General features: G+C 40.2%; 1 protein-coding gene, 1 long non-coding RNA gene and 3 other non-coding genes across 6 annotated transcripts; 4 read left to right on the top strand and 1 right to left on the bottom strand.

Moving 5' to 3' along the window:
• The first annotated feature begins 9722 nt into the window (after positions 1 to 9722).
• Positions 9723 to 10390, top strand: LOC145819879 (uncharacterized). The gene is made up of 2 exons (XR_014360626.1): positions 9723 to 9844; positions 10072 to 10390. It is a non-coding gene; the product is annotated as an uncharacterized LOC145819879 (long non-coding RNA).
• On the top strand, positions 9730 to 9847 carry LOC145820766 (U5 spliceosomal RNA). Its single transcript, XR_014362830.1, has one exon. It is a non-coding gene; the product is annotated as a U5 spliceosomal RNA (small nuclear RNA).
• Positions 10391 to 10702: 312 nt separating the features above from the next.
• LOC145820764 (U4 spliceosomal RNA) lies at positions 10703 to 10854 on the top strand. The gene has a single exon (XR_014362828.1). It is a non-coding gene; the product is annotated as a U4 spliceosomal RNA (small nuclear RNA).
• A 1039-nt stretch (positions 10855 to 11893) lies between these two features.
• On the top strand, positions 11894 to 12057 carry LOC145820797 (U1 spliceosomal RNA). The gene has a single exon (XR_014362853.1). It is a non-coding gene; the product is annotated as a U1 spliceosomal RNA (small nuclear RNA).
• Positions 12058 to 12456: 399 nt separating this feature from the next.
• LOC145788587 (rop guanine nucleotide exchange factor 1-like) lies at positions 12457 to 16813 on the bottom strand. Of its 2 annotated transcripts, none has more exons than XM_082913825.1 (6): positions 16652 to 16813; positions 16203 to 16571; positions 15433 to 15549; positions 14807 to 15345; positions 13737 to 14090; positions 12457 to 13108 (listed from the first exon to the last, which is right to left on the bottom strand). In XM_082913825.1, exons 2-6 carry the CDS (start codon positions 16489 to 16491, stop codon positions 12677 to 12679), a joined length of 1731 nt encoding a protein of 576 aa, XP_082769951.1. In that variant the 5' UTR covers positions 16492 to 16571; positions 16652 to 16813; the 3' UTR covers positions 12457 to 12676. The 2 variants fall into 2 exon arrangements, with proteins under 2 accessions (XP_082769951.1, XP_082769952.1); XM_082913826.1 differs by having other exon boundaries at positions 16659 to 16813.
• Positions 16814 to 19568: the final 2755 nt, after the last annotated feature.

Raw genomic sequence — 19568 nt, 5'->3', positions numbered from 1 at the left:
AGCTTTCCTCTGCCCAAAATCGACCAACTGGTAGACGCCACTTCGGGACATGAAAGGATGAGTTTTTTAGATGCATACAGAGGGTACCACCAGATTGCTATGTACCCTCCAGATGAGGAGAAGGCCGCGTTCATCACCCCGAAAGGCCTGTACTGTTACAAGGTAATGCCTTTTGGGCTGAAAAACGCAGAAGCAACCTATCAGAGGTTAGTGACAAAGATGTTTAAACACCTGATTGGCAAAACGGTAGAAGTTTACATCGATGACATGGTCGTAAAGACCAAGGAATCAAAAGGTCATCTTGCCGACCTAAAAGAGGTCTTTGACATACTCAAAAGATATCGGCTCCGACTCAACGCCTCGAAGTGTGCCTTTGGAGTTGGGTCAGGTAAATTTCTAGGATATCTGGTAACAAGAAAGGGCATTGAGGCCAGCCCAGACCAAATCAAGGCCATCCTGGAACTACAGAATCCGACATCGGCAAAACAAGTTCAAGTGCTTACTGGAAGGGCCGCAGCCCTAAACAGATTCATCAGCAGAAGCTCAGACAAGTGCAGACCCTTCTTTAACCTGGTGAAAAAAGCCACAGACTTCCTATTAGGGGTGTTCGCGGATCGGTTTTGTGCGGTTTGCGGTTCGGTTTTGACCCGCCCGCATCTATGCGGTTTGGGAAAAAGTCAACTCGCAACCGCCCGCAGTGCGGTTTGCGGTTTGTGCGGATAGGGTTTGCAAATGTACGGGCAGTTGCGGGCGGTTTGCGGTTTACACTTTTTTCTTTAAAAATTAATTTTCGAGTTTTTTTTTTCCAGCGAATTTAGGCATCAGATTCTTTTTATATATTTGTGATAACAATTTTTTGATGAGTTTACAAATAAAAATTGAATATCAATGCATTAAATTAAAGTACCCAAAACAAAGAGACCCTACACTAGCATTTTTGCTATGAAAAAAATGTATACCAATGCATTAAAGGTTGTACTCAATTAGAATTGTCAGTTCAGTAATCAATAATCAAACTATAAGTTCTATCGACCATTAGAAGAAAAATTTTATTAGGAAAAAGTGGATGAATCACCAATGAAAATCATATAAGAAACCAAGTTTAGGACTTGATAATTCTACGGCATTAAAAAAGTTGAGAAATACTTAAAAATAAGGATCCTAGTGTCATAGAGAATATAATGGTGCTCCTGTAAAAGTTACAAAGTTAGTATATAAAAAAATAATAATAATAATAATTAAAGTGCGGGCGGTTTTTGCGGTTTGCGGGTTTAAACCGCGACCCGCCCGCAACCCGCAAATTTGTCATATTTCAAACCGCATCCGCCCGCATTATGTTTGCGAAACCGCCCACTTATATGCGGGTTGGGCGGATTGGGCGGTTTGAGCGGTTCGGATAAACCGTTGCCCACCCCTACTTCCTATGGACAGAAGAATGTGAAGCTGCCTTAGCCGACCTAAAAAAGTACTTGACCACAACCCCGGTCCTTTCTAACCCAGTTCCAGGGGAGGAATTGTTTTTGTACTTAGCAGTCTCTGAACACGCAGTCAGTGCAATGCTAATCCGAGAGGAAAAAGGGGAGCAGAAGGCTGTCTATTATGTAAGTAAGACTTTGGCTGACGCAGAAACAAGATACCGACCACTGGAAAAATTAATGCTAGCCTTGGTAATGGCTTCAAAGAAATTGAGCCATTACTTTCAGGCACACAAGATTGTGGTCCTAACAGAGCACCCACTAAAGTCCTTGTTACATCAAGGAGACTTAACAGGAAGGATAGCAAAATGGGCAGTAACACTGGGCCAGTTTGACCTAGAATTTAGGCCGAGAACAGCAATAAAAGGCCAAGTTTTGGCCGACTTCGTCGCAGAACTCACACCTGAAGCCATCACACCTCGGGCTCCGTCGAGCCGAGATGAGCATCGCCCCAACAAACAAAAAGAATCCCAGTCAAAGACAAAAAAGCAAGAGAAAGAAAAGCTCAGACCATGCAGCATCTACATCGGCGATTCATTCAGACTATTCGTCGATGGAAGTTCAAACCGCCAGGGAGCAGGAGCAGGAGTACTGCTGATATCTCCAGATGGAGAAATTGTAGAACAGTCCATCCGTCTGGGGTTCAAAGCCTCCAACAATGAAGCAGAATATGAAGCATTAATTGCAGGGCTAAAGCTAGCAGCAGCAGCAGAGGCAGACGAGGTAATTGTTTTTTGTGATTCACAACTCATTGTTAACCAGTCAACAGGAGAATTTACAGCCAGAGACGAAAGAATGTCGGCATATGCAAAGGAAGTTGTCCGACTGGCAGCCCTATTTCAGAACTGCAGATTACTCCAAGTTAGCCGAGATGACAACACCCACGCCGACGCGTTGGCTAACCTGGCCAGTTCAATTCAAACTGGAAAAACAAGGACAATTATGATCGATTACATGTCGGCCCCGAGCATAGACAAACAAAGCACCAAACAAGAAACAATGTGCGTAGACTTGGGACCAAGCTGGATGGATGCAATCATTGCATTCCTAAAAGAGGGGAAGCTGCCAGAAGACCATAAAGAAGCACATAAAATTAGACTGAAATCGGCCAGATTCAGTCTAACAGCAGAAGGCCATCTCTACAGGAGGTCCTTCACTGGACCACTTTTAAGGTGCGTACACCCTTTGCAGGTTGAAGATTTTCTTTACGAGATTCATAAAGGAATTTGTGGAAGCCATGCTGGGGGCAAATCGTTAGCCCACAGGGCCATTACCCAGGGGTATTGGTGGCCCTACATGCAAAAGGATGCCGAAGCCTATGTAAAGAAGTGTGAACAATGTCAAAGATTTGCACCTTTGATACATCAGCCAGCTGCCGACCTAAACCCAGTATCCAGCCCTTGGCCGTTTGCCCAATGGGGCATGGATCTGGTTGGACAACTTCCCCAGGCAACTGGGCAGAGAAAATACTTGCTGGTAGCAACAGACTACTTTACAAAATGGATAGAGGCAGAACCTCTTGCCAAAATCCGAGATGTGGACGTCAAGAATTTTATATGGAGAAACATTATCACAAGATTTGGGATTCCAAGAGCAATAGTTGCCGACAACGGAACACAGTTCGACAGCAAACTTATCAAAAACTTTTGTGCAAAATTCAAGATCAAGAATTATTTCTCAACACCAAGTTTTCCTCAAAGCAATGGGCAAGCAGAGGCATCCAACAAAGTAATCCTGGATGGAATAAAGAAGAGGCTGCAGGCAGCAAAAGGAAAGTGGGTGGACGAGTTGCCCAACGTACTTTGGGCATATCGGACTACGCCGAGAAGATCAACAGGAGAATCCCCCTTTGCCATGGCCTATGGCACAGAAGCAGTCATCCCATTGGAGATCGGCATCCCATGGATCAGAACCCAGGGAGTAGAGAATGGCACCAATGACATACTCTTAGCCCGAAACCTGGATTTGTTGGAAGAACGAAGAGAGAAAGCTGCAATTCAGCTTGCAGTGTACCAGTAACAGCTTGCCAGAGCTTACAACAAGAAGGTTAATCCAAGAGATTTTCAAGTCGGTGACCTAGTACTAAGGAAAGTCGTCGGGAACAAGAAGGATCCCAGGGAGGGCAAGCTTGGCCCAAACTGGGAAGGACCCTACAGAATTACTTCAGTATTAGGCAATGGAGCTTATCGGCTTGAGGACAATGAGGGCAAAGCATTGCCCAGACCTTGGAATACTTGTAATTTGAAATTTTTCTATCATTAGATATACATCATTGTTTGGCCGATATCATCAATAAAGTCTTTTCAGAATCCTTTCAACATGTATGAGTGATAAAGTTATGCATTAATGAGTATTAAAGACATAATTAATGTGAACCCAAGTCAAGCTCAGGCAAAATTAAGCTGAGATTATTCCTTAATTCACTTGTTGAAATTTGTAGCAATTTACAAGTTGGAATTAAGCTGATTCCTTATCTTCACTTGTTGAAATTTGTAGCAATTTACAAGTTGAAGTTAAGCCGAGATTATTCCTTAATTCACTTGTTGAAATTTGTAGCAATTTACAAGTTGGAATTAAGCTGATTCCTTATCTTCACTTATTGAAATTTGTAGCAATTTACAAGTTGAAGTTAAGCCGAGATTATTCCTTAATTCACTTGTTGAAATTTGTAGCAATTTACAAGTTGGAATTAAGCTGATTCCTTATCTTCACTTGTTGAAATTTGTAGCAATTTACAAGTTGAAGTTAAGCCGAGATTATTCCTTAATTCACTTGTTGAAATTTGTAGCAATTTACAAGTTGGAATTAAGCTGATTCCTTATCTTCACTTGTTGAAATTTGTAGCAATTTACAAGTTGAAGTTAAGCCGAGATTATTCCTTAATTCACTTGTTGAAATTTGTAGCAATTTACAAGTTGGAATTAAGCTGATTCCTTATCTTCACTTGTTGAAATTTGTAGCAATTTACAAGTCGAAGATACACCGAGGTTATTGCTTAAGTTCTCATAGCAATGTGTGGGTTGCTTAAACCCTAGGGAAGATGCTTAACACTTGTTGAAATTTGTAGCAATTCACAAGTCTATGTTAAGCCGACATATGATCACCCGCTGAGGTATACAGAAATTTACAGGTTGACATAAAGGCTAAGTATATTGTTTACTACTTGTTGAAAATTTGTAACAATTTACAAGTAAGATAGATCAAGATCACTGTTTGATACTTATTTGAGAAGAAACTTGCAAAATTTACATTCAGAAATATATGTTTTATACTTGTTGAAATTCATGAAAAGTTTGCAGGTCGGTATCTTGCCGAAGTTTAAATTTTATAGTTATACCCGAGGTATGTCACCCCGAGAAGATTACACAAAGGAAGCAACATGAAGAAGCATGCAAAGAACTTCTAAATACAAGACTATGCAGAAACCAGTCAACAGAACATCACAAGATTAAAACATCCATAGAAAAGAACAGTTGCAATTACATATTGAAAAAACCACGTCGGCCATAAGAAGAAGTTTTGCATTGTCCAGAAATTAAGAAAAGTACAAAAGTGCAAAGTACAGAAAAAGAAGGAAAAAATACAAAAGGCAATTTTCTCAAGCTTCTTCAATGTTAGCCACTGCAGGGACTGGGACCTCGGACGATTCTGGTGGAACCTCGTCGGCCACTTTATCCGCTTGTATCTCGGCATCAATCTCTGCTAATGATTCCTCAACACTTCTTTCTATCAAGAGAAGATTGGACGATAGCTGCCCAGTAGCAGTTTCCCTAGTTGCCTCCTTGACCTCATCACCCTCCTCATCCAAGGTTAAGTCCATAACCTGCTCAGTAGGAGGAGGGAACTTGGCTATGACGGCATCCTTGGGTTTTCTCACCAAGGCTTCTTCATTGGTTTCCTTATCTTCATCCTCGGCGTCAGCATCAGATTCTGATTTACCTTCAGCTGGAGGTGGAGGTGGAGGAAATGGCAAAGGGATGGCATCAGCATTCCGAAGGGGCGAGTCAACAGGGAGATCAAGCTTCTTTATCAGGGACATCCAACCTAGGGAAAAACCCCTGTTGCATGCCTGCCTGACTTGAAGCTTATAATCTTCTGCGACGTCGGCCATACCTTGGGCGTAGGCCTTTTCATCGGCCTCTTTGACTTCGGCCTCTTTCGTGGCTAGAGCTTGCTGGAGTTCCTTCTCCGCTTGGGCCTTCTGAGCCTCGGCCTCTCTTTTCTCGGCCTCAGCAACTTTTCTAACGGCCTCAGCAGCTTCGGCCTTCTCAAGAGCTAAAGTTTGAACTTTAGTTGCAGCCTCGGCTTGATCCTCCAGTTTTTTCATTTTTGCTTCAAGGGACTTTATCTCTCTCTTCATGGAAGATGCTTCCCTTTTCATATCAACCAACCTTTGACGATTTTCAAAAGATTGCATTGAAAATGAATGGGCATGCTGAATGGCCTGCAGAAAAAACAGAAATGTGAGATAGTACTCTCGGTAAAGAACGGAAGAAAAAATCACAAGTACAAACAGAAATACTTACTTGAACGGAGTGTTGGAGCATGAGAGCGTAATTCTCATACTCACTAAGCTTAGCATTTCGTTCCAAGTCATTCGGAAGGAGAAGAGCAGTGCTGAGGGCGACACCAACGTTAATGTCGTCAGCACTTTCACTAGCCATAATGGGCCTATCCTCCAGGGATAGATCAGGGGCCCAGGGGACGTCAGGCTTCTTTGAAGCCGAGGTCGTCGCAGACGATGACCTTGGCCTCTTTGATTGAGTAGACCCTGAGGGTTGACCCTCAGCTGACCTCTTGGTGGAAACAGAGGTTGATTTTTTGTTTTCTGCCAGCTTTGAAATAGGCGCAGCATCCTCAGCTTCGGCATCTGTAGCCTTGGCTTTAGGCTGAGCTTTTTTAACTCTCTTTGGTTTGGGTGGGAGCATTGATTGCGTTGGTGCGGCTTCGGCGTCAATTGGAAGATCGGCGAGAAGGTCTTGAACGACAGGCCTTGGACGAACCATCTTGGCAGTCTTTACAAGCCTTCGTCGACGTTTACGTTCAGGAATTGGTATTAAGTAGGGGGCCGAAGTTGATGGAAGATCGGCTGGGTCAGATGTGGACTCTTGATCTGTTCGGGATGTAGAAGCAGTTAAGGTTGTGGCTGTGGGTGGAGAAAGACTCTTCTTCCTTTTTCTTGGGACGTCAGGTAAAGTGGATTTGTATGTAGGGATGAAGTTTAGTAACAGTGGGGCTTTTCGTTTATGGATTGGAAGGTTAAGGAGTGTTTTTAGATCTGTTCCTGGGAAGAAAGATTGACGAAAATTTTTCGGTGGCTGACGAAGATCTGCAGGACAAAGAAACAAACGTCAGAAACAAAAAAAATATTAAAGACTTAAATAAAAACAACTAAGTGTTGACTCAAGGCTCTTACTCTTGCCCTCTGTAATTGTTCGAGGAAGAGGGTAGAGGTGGACATCTTCATCTGGGCCAAATTCCCAATTTCCAGAAGCAATGAGAAAATCATCTCCAGCCCCCTTGTTGGAGTCTGGGAGGTCGGCTACGATTTTGTACTGAGTAGATCTCAGTTTAAGGTAATAAACGAAACCCCTATCCTTCAGGTCAAGAGGGCACATGGTATAGCAGTATTGAAGGTCGGCTAGAGTAATTCTAAGGTTCTCTTGCCTAGCTAAAGCAATAATACCGTTAATTACCCTATAGGAATTGATAATAAGTTGCATGGGGTTCAGCCTATAGAAGTAAAGAACTTCGCGAAACAGGGGATCAAGTGGAAGCCGAAGTCCACATTCGGTGAAAGCTACTATAGGGAAGGGCATCGTATGGTCTGTGGGCATGATGGTATCACTGTCCCCAGCTAGTTTAAGATGAACATCAGCTGGGATAGAGAATTCCTACCTAAAGTATTCAAGTTTTGTTGGGGTATTTACCCTATGCCTCCACATACCCATTATGTCAATTTAAAATATGTTTCAGAAGATGGGCGTTTTTAGGAAGGGTTACAAGAACCTCGATAAAAATCTAAGAAATGGCTGGTAAGGCTTATTTCAGTTTTCCCTAAATTTGAAGGTTCTACGCACAAATCCCAAACCTAAGAACTCTAAAGACCAAGATTGAAGGCATAGATCTGGGGCAGATACAAAAAAGAGAAAACAAAGACGAAGTTTCAGATTCCAGAACAGAGGTATAGCTCTCAGAAACAATAAAGATACAAAAAAAAAAAAAAATCAAGAACAGTGGCAAAGAGAATGGTGAAAAAGTATAGAAGTTCAAGGAATAGCCACAAATTCAAGATACAAATAAACCCAAGGCTTCGAACAAGATCAGTAATGGCAACAGGCAGACAAAAGCGCAGAAAGAGAAATTAACATTGAAGGGAATGAATCTTACCGGAACAAGTGAAGCCGAGGCAGTGTTCGCCGAGCTCAGAAATTGGTTGCAATAGCAAAGAAGGCTTCGCAAGAATGAGGGATTAAGGGTAGTTCCAGAAGAGAGATTGAAGCGATGGTAGATTCGAAGAAGAAAGAGCTTTCAGAGAGAGAAAGAGCAAAAAGACAGAATGAAAAAGTAAGGGAAAAATAGAGGCAAATGAGAAGTTTTGTCAAAAACGTGAAACGGCGGCAAAAATAGGGCAATTATTGCGCCTAGAGCAACGCACGCGTCAGACGGCGCAGAGGAACGAACAGACAGCCTTCAGGCGCGTCACTGACACGCTCCAATGAAGACAAAACACGTGAAAGGAACGGTTAGATATGCATGACAGCTCATGCACGTGGGAGAGTACGATCGAAGCCTTGTTCTCCGAAGAGAACACATCGGCTGAAAGTGGATAATCTTGGCTAATCAGTTTTTGAACCATTACTCAGAAAAGAAGTGACAAAATATCGGAATAGGTTCCATCACCTCAAAATGTCGAGGTAATAGAACCTAGGGGGCAGTTGTGGGGATGTATTTTCTGAATACCAACACGTGGCATGGTGACGCCGACGTGTCAGCCGAGGTGCCACGTGCCCTGGTAGTTAAGCCGAAGTAATCTTGGAGAAGCCGAGGTTATCTCCGAGGATATCGGAACCCGAGATAAGGGACAAGAGTCCTAAGACGGAGAGGGGACTTGACCTTGGATAAGGATAGAACTCTTAGGGAGTTTATCTTTATCTCTTTAAGAATCCAAAGTAAACATTGAGATGAAGTTCATAGAAGTCATACTTCTATTGGGACTTGGATTGAGTATATTATAAAAGAGAGGCACCCCCGTGGGTCTAAGGTATGTAATTTATGTTTTGAGTATTCAGTTTAGCACTTGATTATCTTTGAGAGATATACTGACTTGATCGTCGGAGTGCCCCCGGGTGGAAGAACCACCGCCGGAGCTTTTTCTTTCTGTTACAGGTTGCTAAAGCCATCTATTCTGCCTGTGCTCTCCAGCTGATCACTAAACGGGCAGTGTGATCAGATTTTCACCCACACACTATAGTAGCCCCAATTATCTTTTAAGATTTTTAATTTTCTTATTTCTTTATTATTGACCATCACAAATTCCTTTACAATCAATAACCACTACAACCCATTGAATCATGCATGATCTCATTCCTTCTTATTAAAAGTTTGTCGATTAAATTTCACATCTGGTACATTTTCGTATTACAAATTGATTAACAAGAGGAGTGAAAAGCATAATTCCATTCATTTTTTTTTTTTTTTTTTTTTTCCAAATTATGAGACCATCTCCTATAGTATTTTAATGTAGGTACACTTCCGTTTAGTGTTGAAAGATTTTTTGTGTTCCGAGACCATCTTAGCTTAATAGAGATTTTTCTTTCTTCCAACAAAATTTAGTTAATATGGGCCAGTTTTGCTTTTCCTCCTAATGAAATTTTCTGTTTCTTTTTTTGTTTGTTTGTAAGTTTTCCTTTTGTTGGAGTAGATATGATGATGAATGTCTTTTATGAATATATGCTTATTATATATTTTTTAATCGATGAAAGTGTTCCAACTGAAATAATTAGAATTTACCCAAATCCATATACCACCTAGTAGGAAATCAGCTCAATTAATAGAACGCATTTGAATTACTTGGGAGTATAAACAGAATACAAGGCTCAAAGATGGAGAAAGGGGCTTGTGAAAGAAGCAGAGAGACTGAGAAGTGAGAAGTGGAAGATGTTGCTTTTCTGTCCCACATCGAGTAATGATGAAACAGAGAGGCCACGAACTCAGTTGAAAATGAAGGAGAGGCGACATTAAAAAATCACGCAGCCGCGCGGTGAGCACAAAGCGAACTATTCTTTCGCCTTTTACTAAAGAATACCGTGTGCTCGTCGCAAATAGCGGCATACGCCCATTTTTGGAGGGTTCCTTCCCTATGAAGGGTTGGTCCCCTAAAATTCCAAGTTAAAAATTTTTGATCTTTAATTTTTACCTGAATGGGTTGATGATGTCCTGCCATTGCTATTTAATATGAGGAATTTACACACGAAATGTTTGGGAGGGTACCAAGCTGATTATGTTCAGTAGAGCTGAGTTGTAATTGTTTATGCTCATTTTTTTATGTTCAGTAGAGCTGAGTTGTAATTGTTTATGCTCATTTTTTCTGCAGGGGATTGCAACTTAGATGCTGTTAATGCCCAAGCTATGAGAAATTTCATGGGAACTACAGACAATTTCTTTCAAAATAGAAAACTACTGAACTGGATGGAGATTTTTTCAGTTTTAATTCTCGATGGGAGCGTGTCGGAAGAAAAAGAAAAAGAAAAAAAAGCATAAGCATGCCAATGGCTGAAATCAATTCACAGAGTGAAGTCCAAAGGTTTATATGATTTAGTAAGCACTTATATTTTGTATTTGCTCAATAATAATGCAAATAAATATGTAATCCTAGTAAGATGTGAATGAATTCAAGTCAAGTTTGTACCAAAGGAGATTATTATTATATTAAAGAATAATGCTATATGTACTAATTAATGTACACATAATGTGATATCATTTGTAGGTTTTGGGTATTTGTAACTCGTATAATAAATATGATCAATAATAATATCATAACACTAATTGGTATACTAGTGTGTATATTAATTGATACATGTAACACTACTGTATATTAATCCACGAGTTTAATGGATGGGTATTATTTGGTGACCAAACGAAGTGAGTCCCGCATCGGTTTGTCATATGGAGGACTGAGTTAGGAATGTTTGTATAAAAACAGCAAGAAGAGAGTAGAGGAAGGCATCTTTGCGCTTGGGGCAATGACGCAGCTAGTGAGGTAATAACCGAGGCGCGTCAATTGCTGGTTGAAAACTATTTCCAAACCCCCTCATTGGCCTGGGTTCAGCCCGGGCCTCTGAGAATTTCTGGAAGGGCCTCCCTCTAACCAAGGGTTAAAGCTCTACAATGCACCAGTTTTAAATGTTTCACTTTAAGACAAGTATTCAGTCATATAGGCCCATGGGCTGTCTTAATTAAATTTGGTTCCCTTGCATTTTGGATTTTGAAAACTTGGACCATGCATGGGTTGTCCTGACGGAAAAGTCTGGGGGCCAATTTATATCCATGGGTGGACCTCTATTCTATTCATACATGTTTATGCCATAGCTTCATCTACACAAAAGGGCTCTGAATTTCATTGATAACAAAGCAGCCATTCAATTGAAGTATAAATTGAGTTTAAGAGGCATACATATCTTCCCAATTGTGTACCATGACAGAATCATTCATAAACTTTAATCATGTTGTGCAACAGACAGACTGACTTCTGCAGTTGTCATTGCACAGCTACATCTAAACATCCTTGTTAGCAGAACACTTCCAAGTTTAACACCGTGCCTCATTTTGCACCAAGGTCACTTGAATTCACTCAATTGTGGACTTGAACTGAACTTCATTTCATTCTAAAAATTTGTAAACATGTTGATGAGGCATATCAAGCCATGAAAGGCTCCTTCTCAAGGCCGAAAGATTTGATCTCAGAAGAGAGAAGAGGGGAGCGGCCATCCATCCTTATCATTTCACAGCTCCATTAACATGGTGGTTGGAGGTCGAAAGAACATGGATTCGTAACAGAACACCTAGCTTTGCACCGTACACAGCAGCCACACCACATTTGCACCAAGTTTTGGCAGAGCATCATTTCTTTCCACGTGAGATGCAAGACTTTTATGAGTTCCCTCTCCGCGCTGGACATTGTTTTGATTTTTGCCAATTGTATAGTTGACATTTGAATTTTGTTACAACCAACTTGATTCTGAATCAGAGAGTTTTTACAGTGCTTGGGTGAAACCAGAAAGAAGACAGATTGAAGAGGGGTTTAGAGAGAGGGGGGGGGGGGGTGTTGTTGAGCTAGTTTAGTCCCACATTGGGAATATGGGGAGAGAGTGGGATGAGGGCGGTGAATATAAGGATGCAAAGGAGCAAGAAGAAACATACTTACCTGGACGGGGTCAATGGGTGATCAAAAAGGCCCATGGCCTAGGTTGACGACCTCCATTGCACAATTGGGAGGGGCGTCCGCCTAAGGTCTACCCAAGTTGGTAGAGCCTACGTCATAATTTGTGCCAGTGGGGGCCTGCGTTCGCGCGGCCCCTATTCAATTCAAAGTATAAAACTCATCAAATATTGGTCTTTAAATTCAGCGTCTGGGCTTCCAAAAAATATACTATATTTCTTGATTGTAAGTTGGGGCATGTGAAAATAATTTTTTATTGCTACTATGTATATATGTTCATTAAAATTTGGGACCTTTATGAAGGTTTGGGATGGAATAGGCCGTGTGTATGACTTAAAAACCATATAGTAGTAGCACATGAAATTTATGTACACATGGTTGTCAAGTGTTGGTCTTGTGTCATTTGATCTTGTGCACTTCTCTACTAAGCTGCAAGTCAATTACTAACTGACATGTGCCAGAGGTGGTGCTGACCATATAACGTTACTCTCCTTTTATTTTCTGTCTATCATTTGCTGGGTAACAATAATTGGCAACAGATTTATAGTCAACGATTTTGAGTTAAAGCGATAATCAGTAGTCAAAGTCAAGATAATACAATAATAATATAATCCTAGAGTCAGGTAAACCCCATTGGTCAGAACTTTAAACCATGCTATATCTACCAAAACAAATATACAAAGATTGTAACTGCCAACTATCTTCAGCCCTACCACCATAAGTGACATTAATCAGGTAAAGCAACATCCTAAGATTTCACTTAATCGCCCCCAGGAGCATCCCCTGAAATTCTTCTGGAACTATGTTTCCCAGAATATGACCAAGATTTCTCCAACTCAGCAGGCATTGGTTTTTCCAACTTCTGGCAAAGTGGTCCTTTAATACTGCTCTTACTTGAGAGTTGTGGTGCTCTACCGGGGCTTTGGACTGGCGGAGGGGAAGAACAGAATGTTGGAGTAGCAAATGCAGAGGTATAAGGGCTATGCTGAATTGAGAAGGGACTAGGCGACATCCGTTTTTGAACGGGAAGACCACCCAAACCTCCCCTGCTGAAAAAGGACTTCGATTCGGCTACAGCGCATTGCTTAGTTGCATCATCTACATAAAGGACATCATCAATCCTTGCCATTATATTGAAGGCCAAGCTCTCCATTACCCTTGAGTAGCTTTCAAGAATCGACTGTCCTACGTCCTGCAACAAAAAAAGAATAAAAATAAGGCTGATTAATACATCGTTATACAGATACATCATTTACAAGTTCTTTTTTTTAGGTGCGTTGGAGGGGAAGGGAAGACTCAAACCTTCGACCTCATAAGATGCATATGTTCTGACACTGGGCTAAGCCAAATGGTTCATTTCCAAGTGTTTATGATAGGATAAATGATACCATATTTGGCTTAAGAATACAGTAGATGGCACTAAATGATCAGTTAAACAGAGAAATCCAAATTGCTATTTGAAATAAACAAGATTCAGCCCATTCAGCAATTCATCAGGTATTGCCAGCAAATTGTTCAATGACTCTGCTTCAAGTAAACTATTATTGCATCATGGAAGATGGAAATGCTTGCTGTTTGTGCAATGAGTAGAGTAGATTGTGCTGGTAAAAGGCTCATCATATGGCTGCTTCCCTAGGCCTCTCACTGAACTAGACCTCTGTTAAATTTAATCAAATCTTCAACAATTATAAAAATCAAATAGCTATGTGATAACTATGTTCCAAGTGTTCAAACTTTTCCTTGTTCTTTAACCTATACTTAGACTAATTGGACATTTAACTGTTTTTGCTCACTAAATGCTAAAGAGGGGAGTAAAGTACCTTGTTGTATTGAATTTTGCTCATGTCCAACGCAGTTTGTGGAAGGCCAGGGAAACGCAGTCTCAGGCCACGTAAAAGTGTCTCTGCTCGCTGTGCCAGGAACTGACTTTTGTCACCATCAGAGACAAGGCCCTTAACCTTGCCTCCCCAATTTGAACGCTTAGCTTTAGGGTGTTTTGTATGTTTTCTTTGGTCTTTCTGCTTCCACACATGTACAGCTGCCTCAATCCTGTTCACCACTTCTAGTGTATGATGCTCTGATGACAGGTCTAGGCATTCAAGAAGATAATCTGGTGAGAATTTCTCAGAAGTTATGTAGCGGTAGATGATATCACCTAGACAAGCCTTTCCACTCTGCAATGACAATTGAATAAGACAACCAAAAAGTTAAATGCATTCCTATCTATTAATTATTAACTATAACTATGATGCATAACATAGACTTGATGGTAAGACCTGTATTCAATTCAATCTATACTATTATCACACGGCAGCACCCCCACTTTATGAAGACTGTTTTGAAGCCCTATCACATTTTTTATTTTGAAAGCAGTCCTTAAAAAATTGATTGATTCATTTGTGCAATGTGTTTATCACATAAGGATTAACAGGTAATTTGATAGATACAATTTCGTACAAACCCACAAGTTTCTCTCTTTTTTATTTCTACGCTGTCAGACTCACTGTGTGTTTAACTCCTATTCTCTCACCTCCCATCCGCCCTTTCATTCATGAGAACCCTAAAACCATTTTAGTTACGTTTTCTAATTTTGCAAATTATAGGTCTCATCATCTGCATCAGAGTAATGGTCAATTCATACTCATGCATTTTAGATACCCTGCAATTTTTATATGTAGCATGAATCCTTCTCTTTAAGTATCCAATATATACTCATCCAATATGATGGTCAATTGATGATCATTAAAGTATTGTTCAGCACAGACATTGTAATACAATAAAGTTTATCAATATTCATATGGAGACACAATAGGGAATGAGCCAACATGTACATATGTATGTAGCTAATATATATTTCGGAATTAAACAAACACAAAATTGCAACCGGTACCTTAGGCAAGGTCTCCAAATAGGCACTTGGAATCTCCATTTCAGCAAGAACGCTGCTATTGATCGCCATTGCTGCCTTGAGTATCTGGTTTGTGCAATCCCTGCATTGCTGCAACCTCTTCCTTGCATCCTCTGATAAACCCTTTGGAGGAACTTTCGGGCATGGGAGCCACCACTTCTCTTCCTGCCTAATTGAAGGCCTCCCACCAGATGTGCCCGATACATACACATCACAATCATCTACACCAGGCACAATTATGCCCCGGTCAACGTACCAAAACTCTGTCTCTTGAAACCCATCAAGGATGCCAATTAACATGCCATCGAGTTTCTTTAGAGCGGGCAGATTCATGTACAAATCAGACCTTGGTCGCGTGGCCATGACTTCGTATGTTCCTCCACCAGGAAATTGCTGTATAGAAGGTACAAGCTCCACAATTGAATCGCTCACACATAACAGCCATTCCATCTCTCTGCACCACATTACCTTCTTTTGTGATGCCAATGGCTCCAACCTCCAGATCTCCCCAAACACAGTGGCTAAAATTGCAAACAAAAGCAGATTTGAGTGACTAAGCAACATTAATACACACAAGCATCACACACAAAGAGTAATTGCTGTCTGACCAGAGAGGTTTGTGATCGCATTTGAGATTGCAAGGGCAGTACAGACTCCTTTACCCCCTCCGGACATGTCTTCCCCAAGTAGAAGCTTAGAAAATCTTTCCTTCATCATGTCAACTTCTATAAATTCATGAAATTAACTAGAAAGTTAGCAAATACATAGAAAAGGTTTTACTCACAGATTTATGGTAGAATATATAACACAACACAGTATTACCAGAAAACGCTAAATTATGTATTGGTACGTATGCTACACTTCTATTTCAAAACTGTAAACAATAAATTTATTCCAAAACGGTAAACGATAAATTTAATGATTTGAAGCTATCCTCAAAGATTTTTCCAATATATTTTCTTAAATGTTAACTTAGGAGGAAAATAAGTTCAAGTTTGGCTATCCTAAATAAGTATACACTTTTTATATTTTTATCTTTTTTTTCATCACATCATCTCTTTATTTTTCTGTACATCTTTTCGTAAAAAGACAAAAATCCCAGACAAATTTTGATTTGACAAAAACATCAAAAATGAAAAAAAAAAAAAAAAAATAGTTAAAATAAAATTGCTCTAAATAAAAGTCTACCTATCGTAGCACACAATTCGTACCACGTTCCTGTTAATTTACGATGCAGGTAGCATAGATCTAACAGATTAATTGTAAAATTGAGGCTAGTAAGATCTAAAACTCACTAATGTACCACGAATTAGCTTCAATTTAGCATCAAAATCACAAATTAAACAGTAAAACAGATTTAAAAAAGAAATGCACTGACCAGACAAATCAGTATCACGTTTCTCCGGCTTATCGCCCCAAACCACATCTTTGCCGCCGATCACCGGAAACATAAACGGCGGTGCCGCCGGCGGAAAACAGGAATTTCCCGTCACCGGACGGAAATTGAACGGAGACGATGACATCGAACTCGAAGCTCCATCGGCATCGTAGAGGCGGTACCAGAAACTACTCGAACTCTCGGACTCACTCACATCGGCACTCAAGCTGTAACTTCCACAGAGCTCACTCTGCCGATCCGAGCCATCTTCAGACGAAACACTCCCCATAGACAATCGATCAAAAGACTCTGACTTGTTCTGTGAAAGCTTAGATGCACATCTCGTCGTCAATGAATGTCTCGCGTGGTCTGTGAATTGCAGAGAAATGGTGATGGTGGTGGTGGAGAAAAAGTAAAAAGAAGATAAAGCAAAATGCAGGTTTACTCACAACGTACTCTTCTTTCCCTGATGATGATGAAGCTGCAAAAGAAGTCCTCACTCACTCTCTACAATTTTTTTTTTCTCTCTCTGTGTAATGAACAGAAGCTGCAAAAGTAAAAGGGTACGGCGTTTGCAGAGTTGTCCAATCTTTTCCGTAACGGCAGAGCTTGGCGTTAGCGATGGTCACCCGACATTATACTTTTCTTAATCCAATGATTTGCTGCCACGTAATATTATAAAATTATTAGTTGATCATAATTTATAATGTCCCTGTTCAATCACTCAATATAAGTTGAAGAATTTCATTCTCTTCACTCATCAAAATACCATTAAAACATCATATAATTATTTTTTTATTTTGATTATTAAAATTTTGAACAAAATATAAGAGCTCGTTCGAAAAGTGGGTTGATTTTTTAACTTTTTTGATTATTTTAGCCTGTAACTAAAAAGTCTGATTTTGAATTTTTTAACTTTTTTGTGAGAGAAATAATATAATGATTATGGGTTAAATGTGATATTTTATCTTATTAGGCTAAAAAACTTATTTTGTGTTTTTTTTTGGACTATTTTAGCAAAAAAAGCCTCCAAACTAACTTCCCAAACGGAGGCTAAATACATTTGCTTTAAAATACGGATTATCTTTCATTATTTTATAAATTATAAATATTTTATTATCAAATTTTTTTTATTTAATAACATTAATAAAAAATTAATTTTATAATTATTATTCTATATAATAATAAAATTACTTAAATTATTAATTAAAATATATTTTTAATATCATTAAATTTGTTAATTATCTTGATAATTTATTATACGATTAGAAACTTGAAAAGCCGAAATAGAATTTTTAAAATCACTAGAGTGAATCTATATTTTAAGGAAATATCAAGGGATATATTTATAATTTACTCTAAAAAATTTTGTTTCTCACTTTAACTCTTCATATTTTAAATTTTATTTCAAAAATTAACTTATATCCAAAATTAAATAGAAAATAATATTGACATTTATGCGACATAAAAATATTTTATCATTTATAATTCTTTCTTCTAACAAAAACTCATAATTTAATATAATAATTTATTTTTGTATGTCATATAATAGTTAACGTAATATTTTTTTATTTAATTTTAAATATAACTTAATTTAAGAAGGGAAAATTATGGAAAACTCCCATTTGGGAGAGTTTTAGTCTAACAAGTCTTCTTTTTATATTAATACACATCAAAGTCCTGATTTTTTGGTAATGTGATCCGAAGGGTCCCACTATGTGGTTATAGGATGGATTTTGTGACTAATATACCCTTTCTTTTTCTTTTTTCTTTTTTTGTGGCTGGAAACGTTTTTTGGAAGGGTGTTTGAATTCTCTTGATTACGTTGATCTCGGTGTGCACTACATGGGAAGATCATGTATGACTAGATTTTTGGGATGACGAGGCTCATGAGTATTTGAATGCTGCGTGGGAAGGGGGGTTAAGGCGTGCGCGTTGTGTAATGGTGTAGTTAGCCATCTGCTTCAATGTTGAAGGCCATGGTGTTGTGGTCTTAGATTGCGGCAACGGTAATGTTGTTGGTTATTTATTCGTTATGTTAATGGGTTTAGTTTGGGGGAGTAAATGTTGACATGTTGTTCGCGATGTCGGCGGTTTGTAAACACATGTATAACGTTGCGATGGTCACACCCCACAAAAAAATCGATGTCTTTGATACATGTTTGCGGAAAGCATAAACAAAATGCATCGCTGATTTGGAAACTTCAATCTGACATATCTACGCCCAAAATAGCAGCGCTATAATGTAGACACCCCATTTTTGACCGACCTTAAGACTCAGACGTCGCCGATTGAGCACTCGGTGATGGTGCATATTGTGCTCATTCAAAAGTTTCAGAGTCTCGGCTGCGAGTCTTGCCTCCGGACTTCCGGGCTCTTTCGTGTCTTCCCTCGGTTTGCGAACCAAGCTCCGTTTTCTCTGTTTTCTCTTTCCGAAGGGAGGGAGAGGTCTCGTAGATCATCTCTCAGTGGCCGTAGGCTACGTTTCGTGGTCGTAGGTCATTTTTCCCGTTTGGAGCCCGGTTTCCCGTTTTTTGGAGCCGACGGCCGTGTGCCTCGGTTCGGGACCACTTAACCACCTCCGTTTGCCCCGGTTTTTGGCATGCATCTTATTTACTCCCTTTTGAAGGACACTGTGGTCCGAAAAACCAACTTCGTGGTCGAACACCACTTCCAGTGCCTAACAGTCAGCTTTCGGGGCCTCGGGCTGCGCGTTTCGGCCCCCGAACCTCCATTTTGCATCGGTTTGAGTACATTTTTGGCAAGGACCTCTGTTTCATTGTTAGGAAGGTCGTAGAAGGGTGGGAGGCCAGTAATTGTTCTGACAACCAGTTTTATTCCTCCATCGCCCTCCGTCGCCCGTTTTTCTCACTTGAAAGCCAATGTTGACCACCCTAAGGCCACTTTTTCCAGCCCTAAACCACATATTTGTGTTGTACACACCTGGGAGGCCACCAATATCACATGGCCGGCCAGTAATTGTGTTTGACCCTTTTGAACCCCTCCAAAAAGTGGGCTTTTATCTCTCTTGGTTTATTTTCTCCAGTTTTTGACCACATGGTTGTGTTGTGCACACATGGGAGGCCACCAATCTGGGGTGGCCGGCCACTAATACTGCTTGACCCTTTTGACCCTTGGCCGACCCGCCATGGGGAAGGCCGACCGGCCACCTAAACCCTAGGAAACCGGCCGGCCATGATCCTCTCTCCAGGTACATTACAAATCTGTATTTTGTTTCCTCCCAAATTGTGTATCCGGGGGGCTGCACTTTGGGGGGGAAATTTGAATTCCATTCCCCCCCTCTTTTACCTATATAACCAGCACCCCCAGCTGTGTTTTAGGGGGTTACAAAATTTGCTTTAAGGC

The sequence above is a fragment of the Camellia sinensis genome, chromosome 2 (genome assembly GCF_055761805.1).
Source record: "Camellia sinensis isolate YWXY chromosome 2, ASM5576180v1, whole genome shotgun sequence".
Taxonomy (NCBI): domain Eukaryota; kingdom Viridiplantae; phylum Streptophyta; class Magnoliopsida; order Ericales; family Theaceae; genus Camellia; species Camellia sinensis.
Note: the sequence above shows the minus strand (reverse complement) of the source record. Positions and strands in the feature narration are given on the sequence as shown.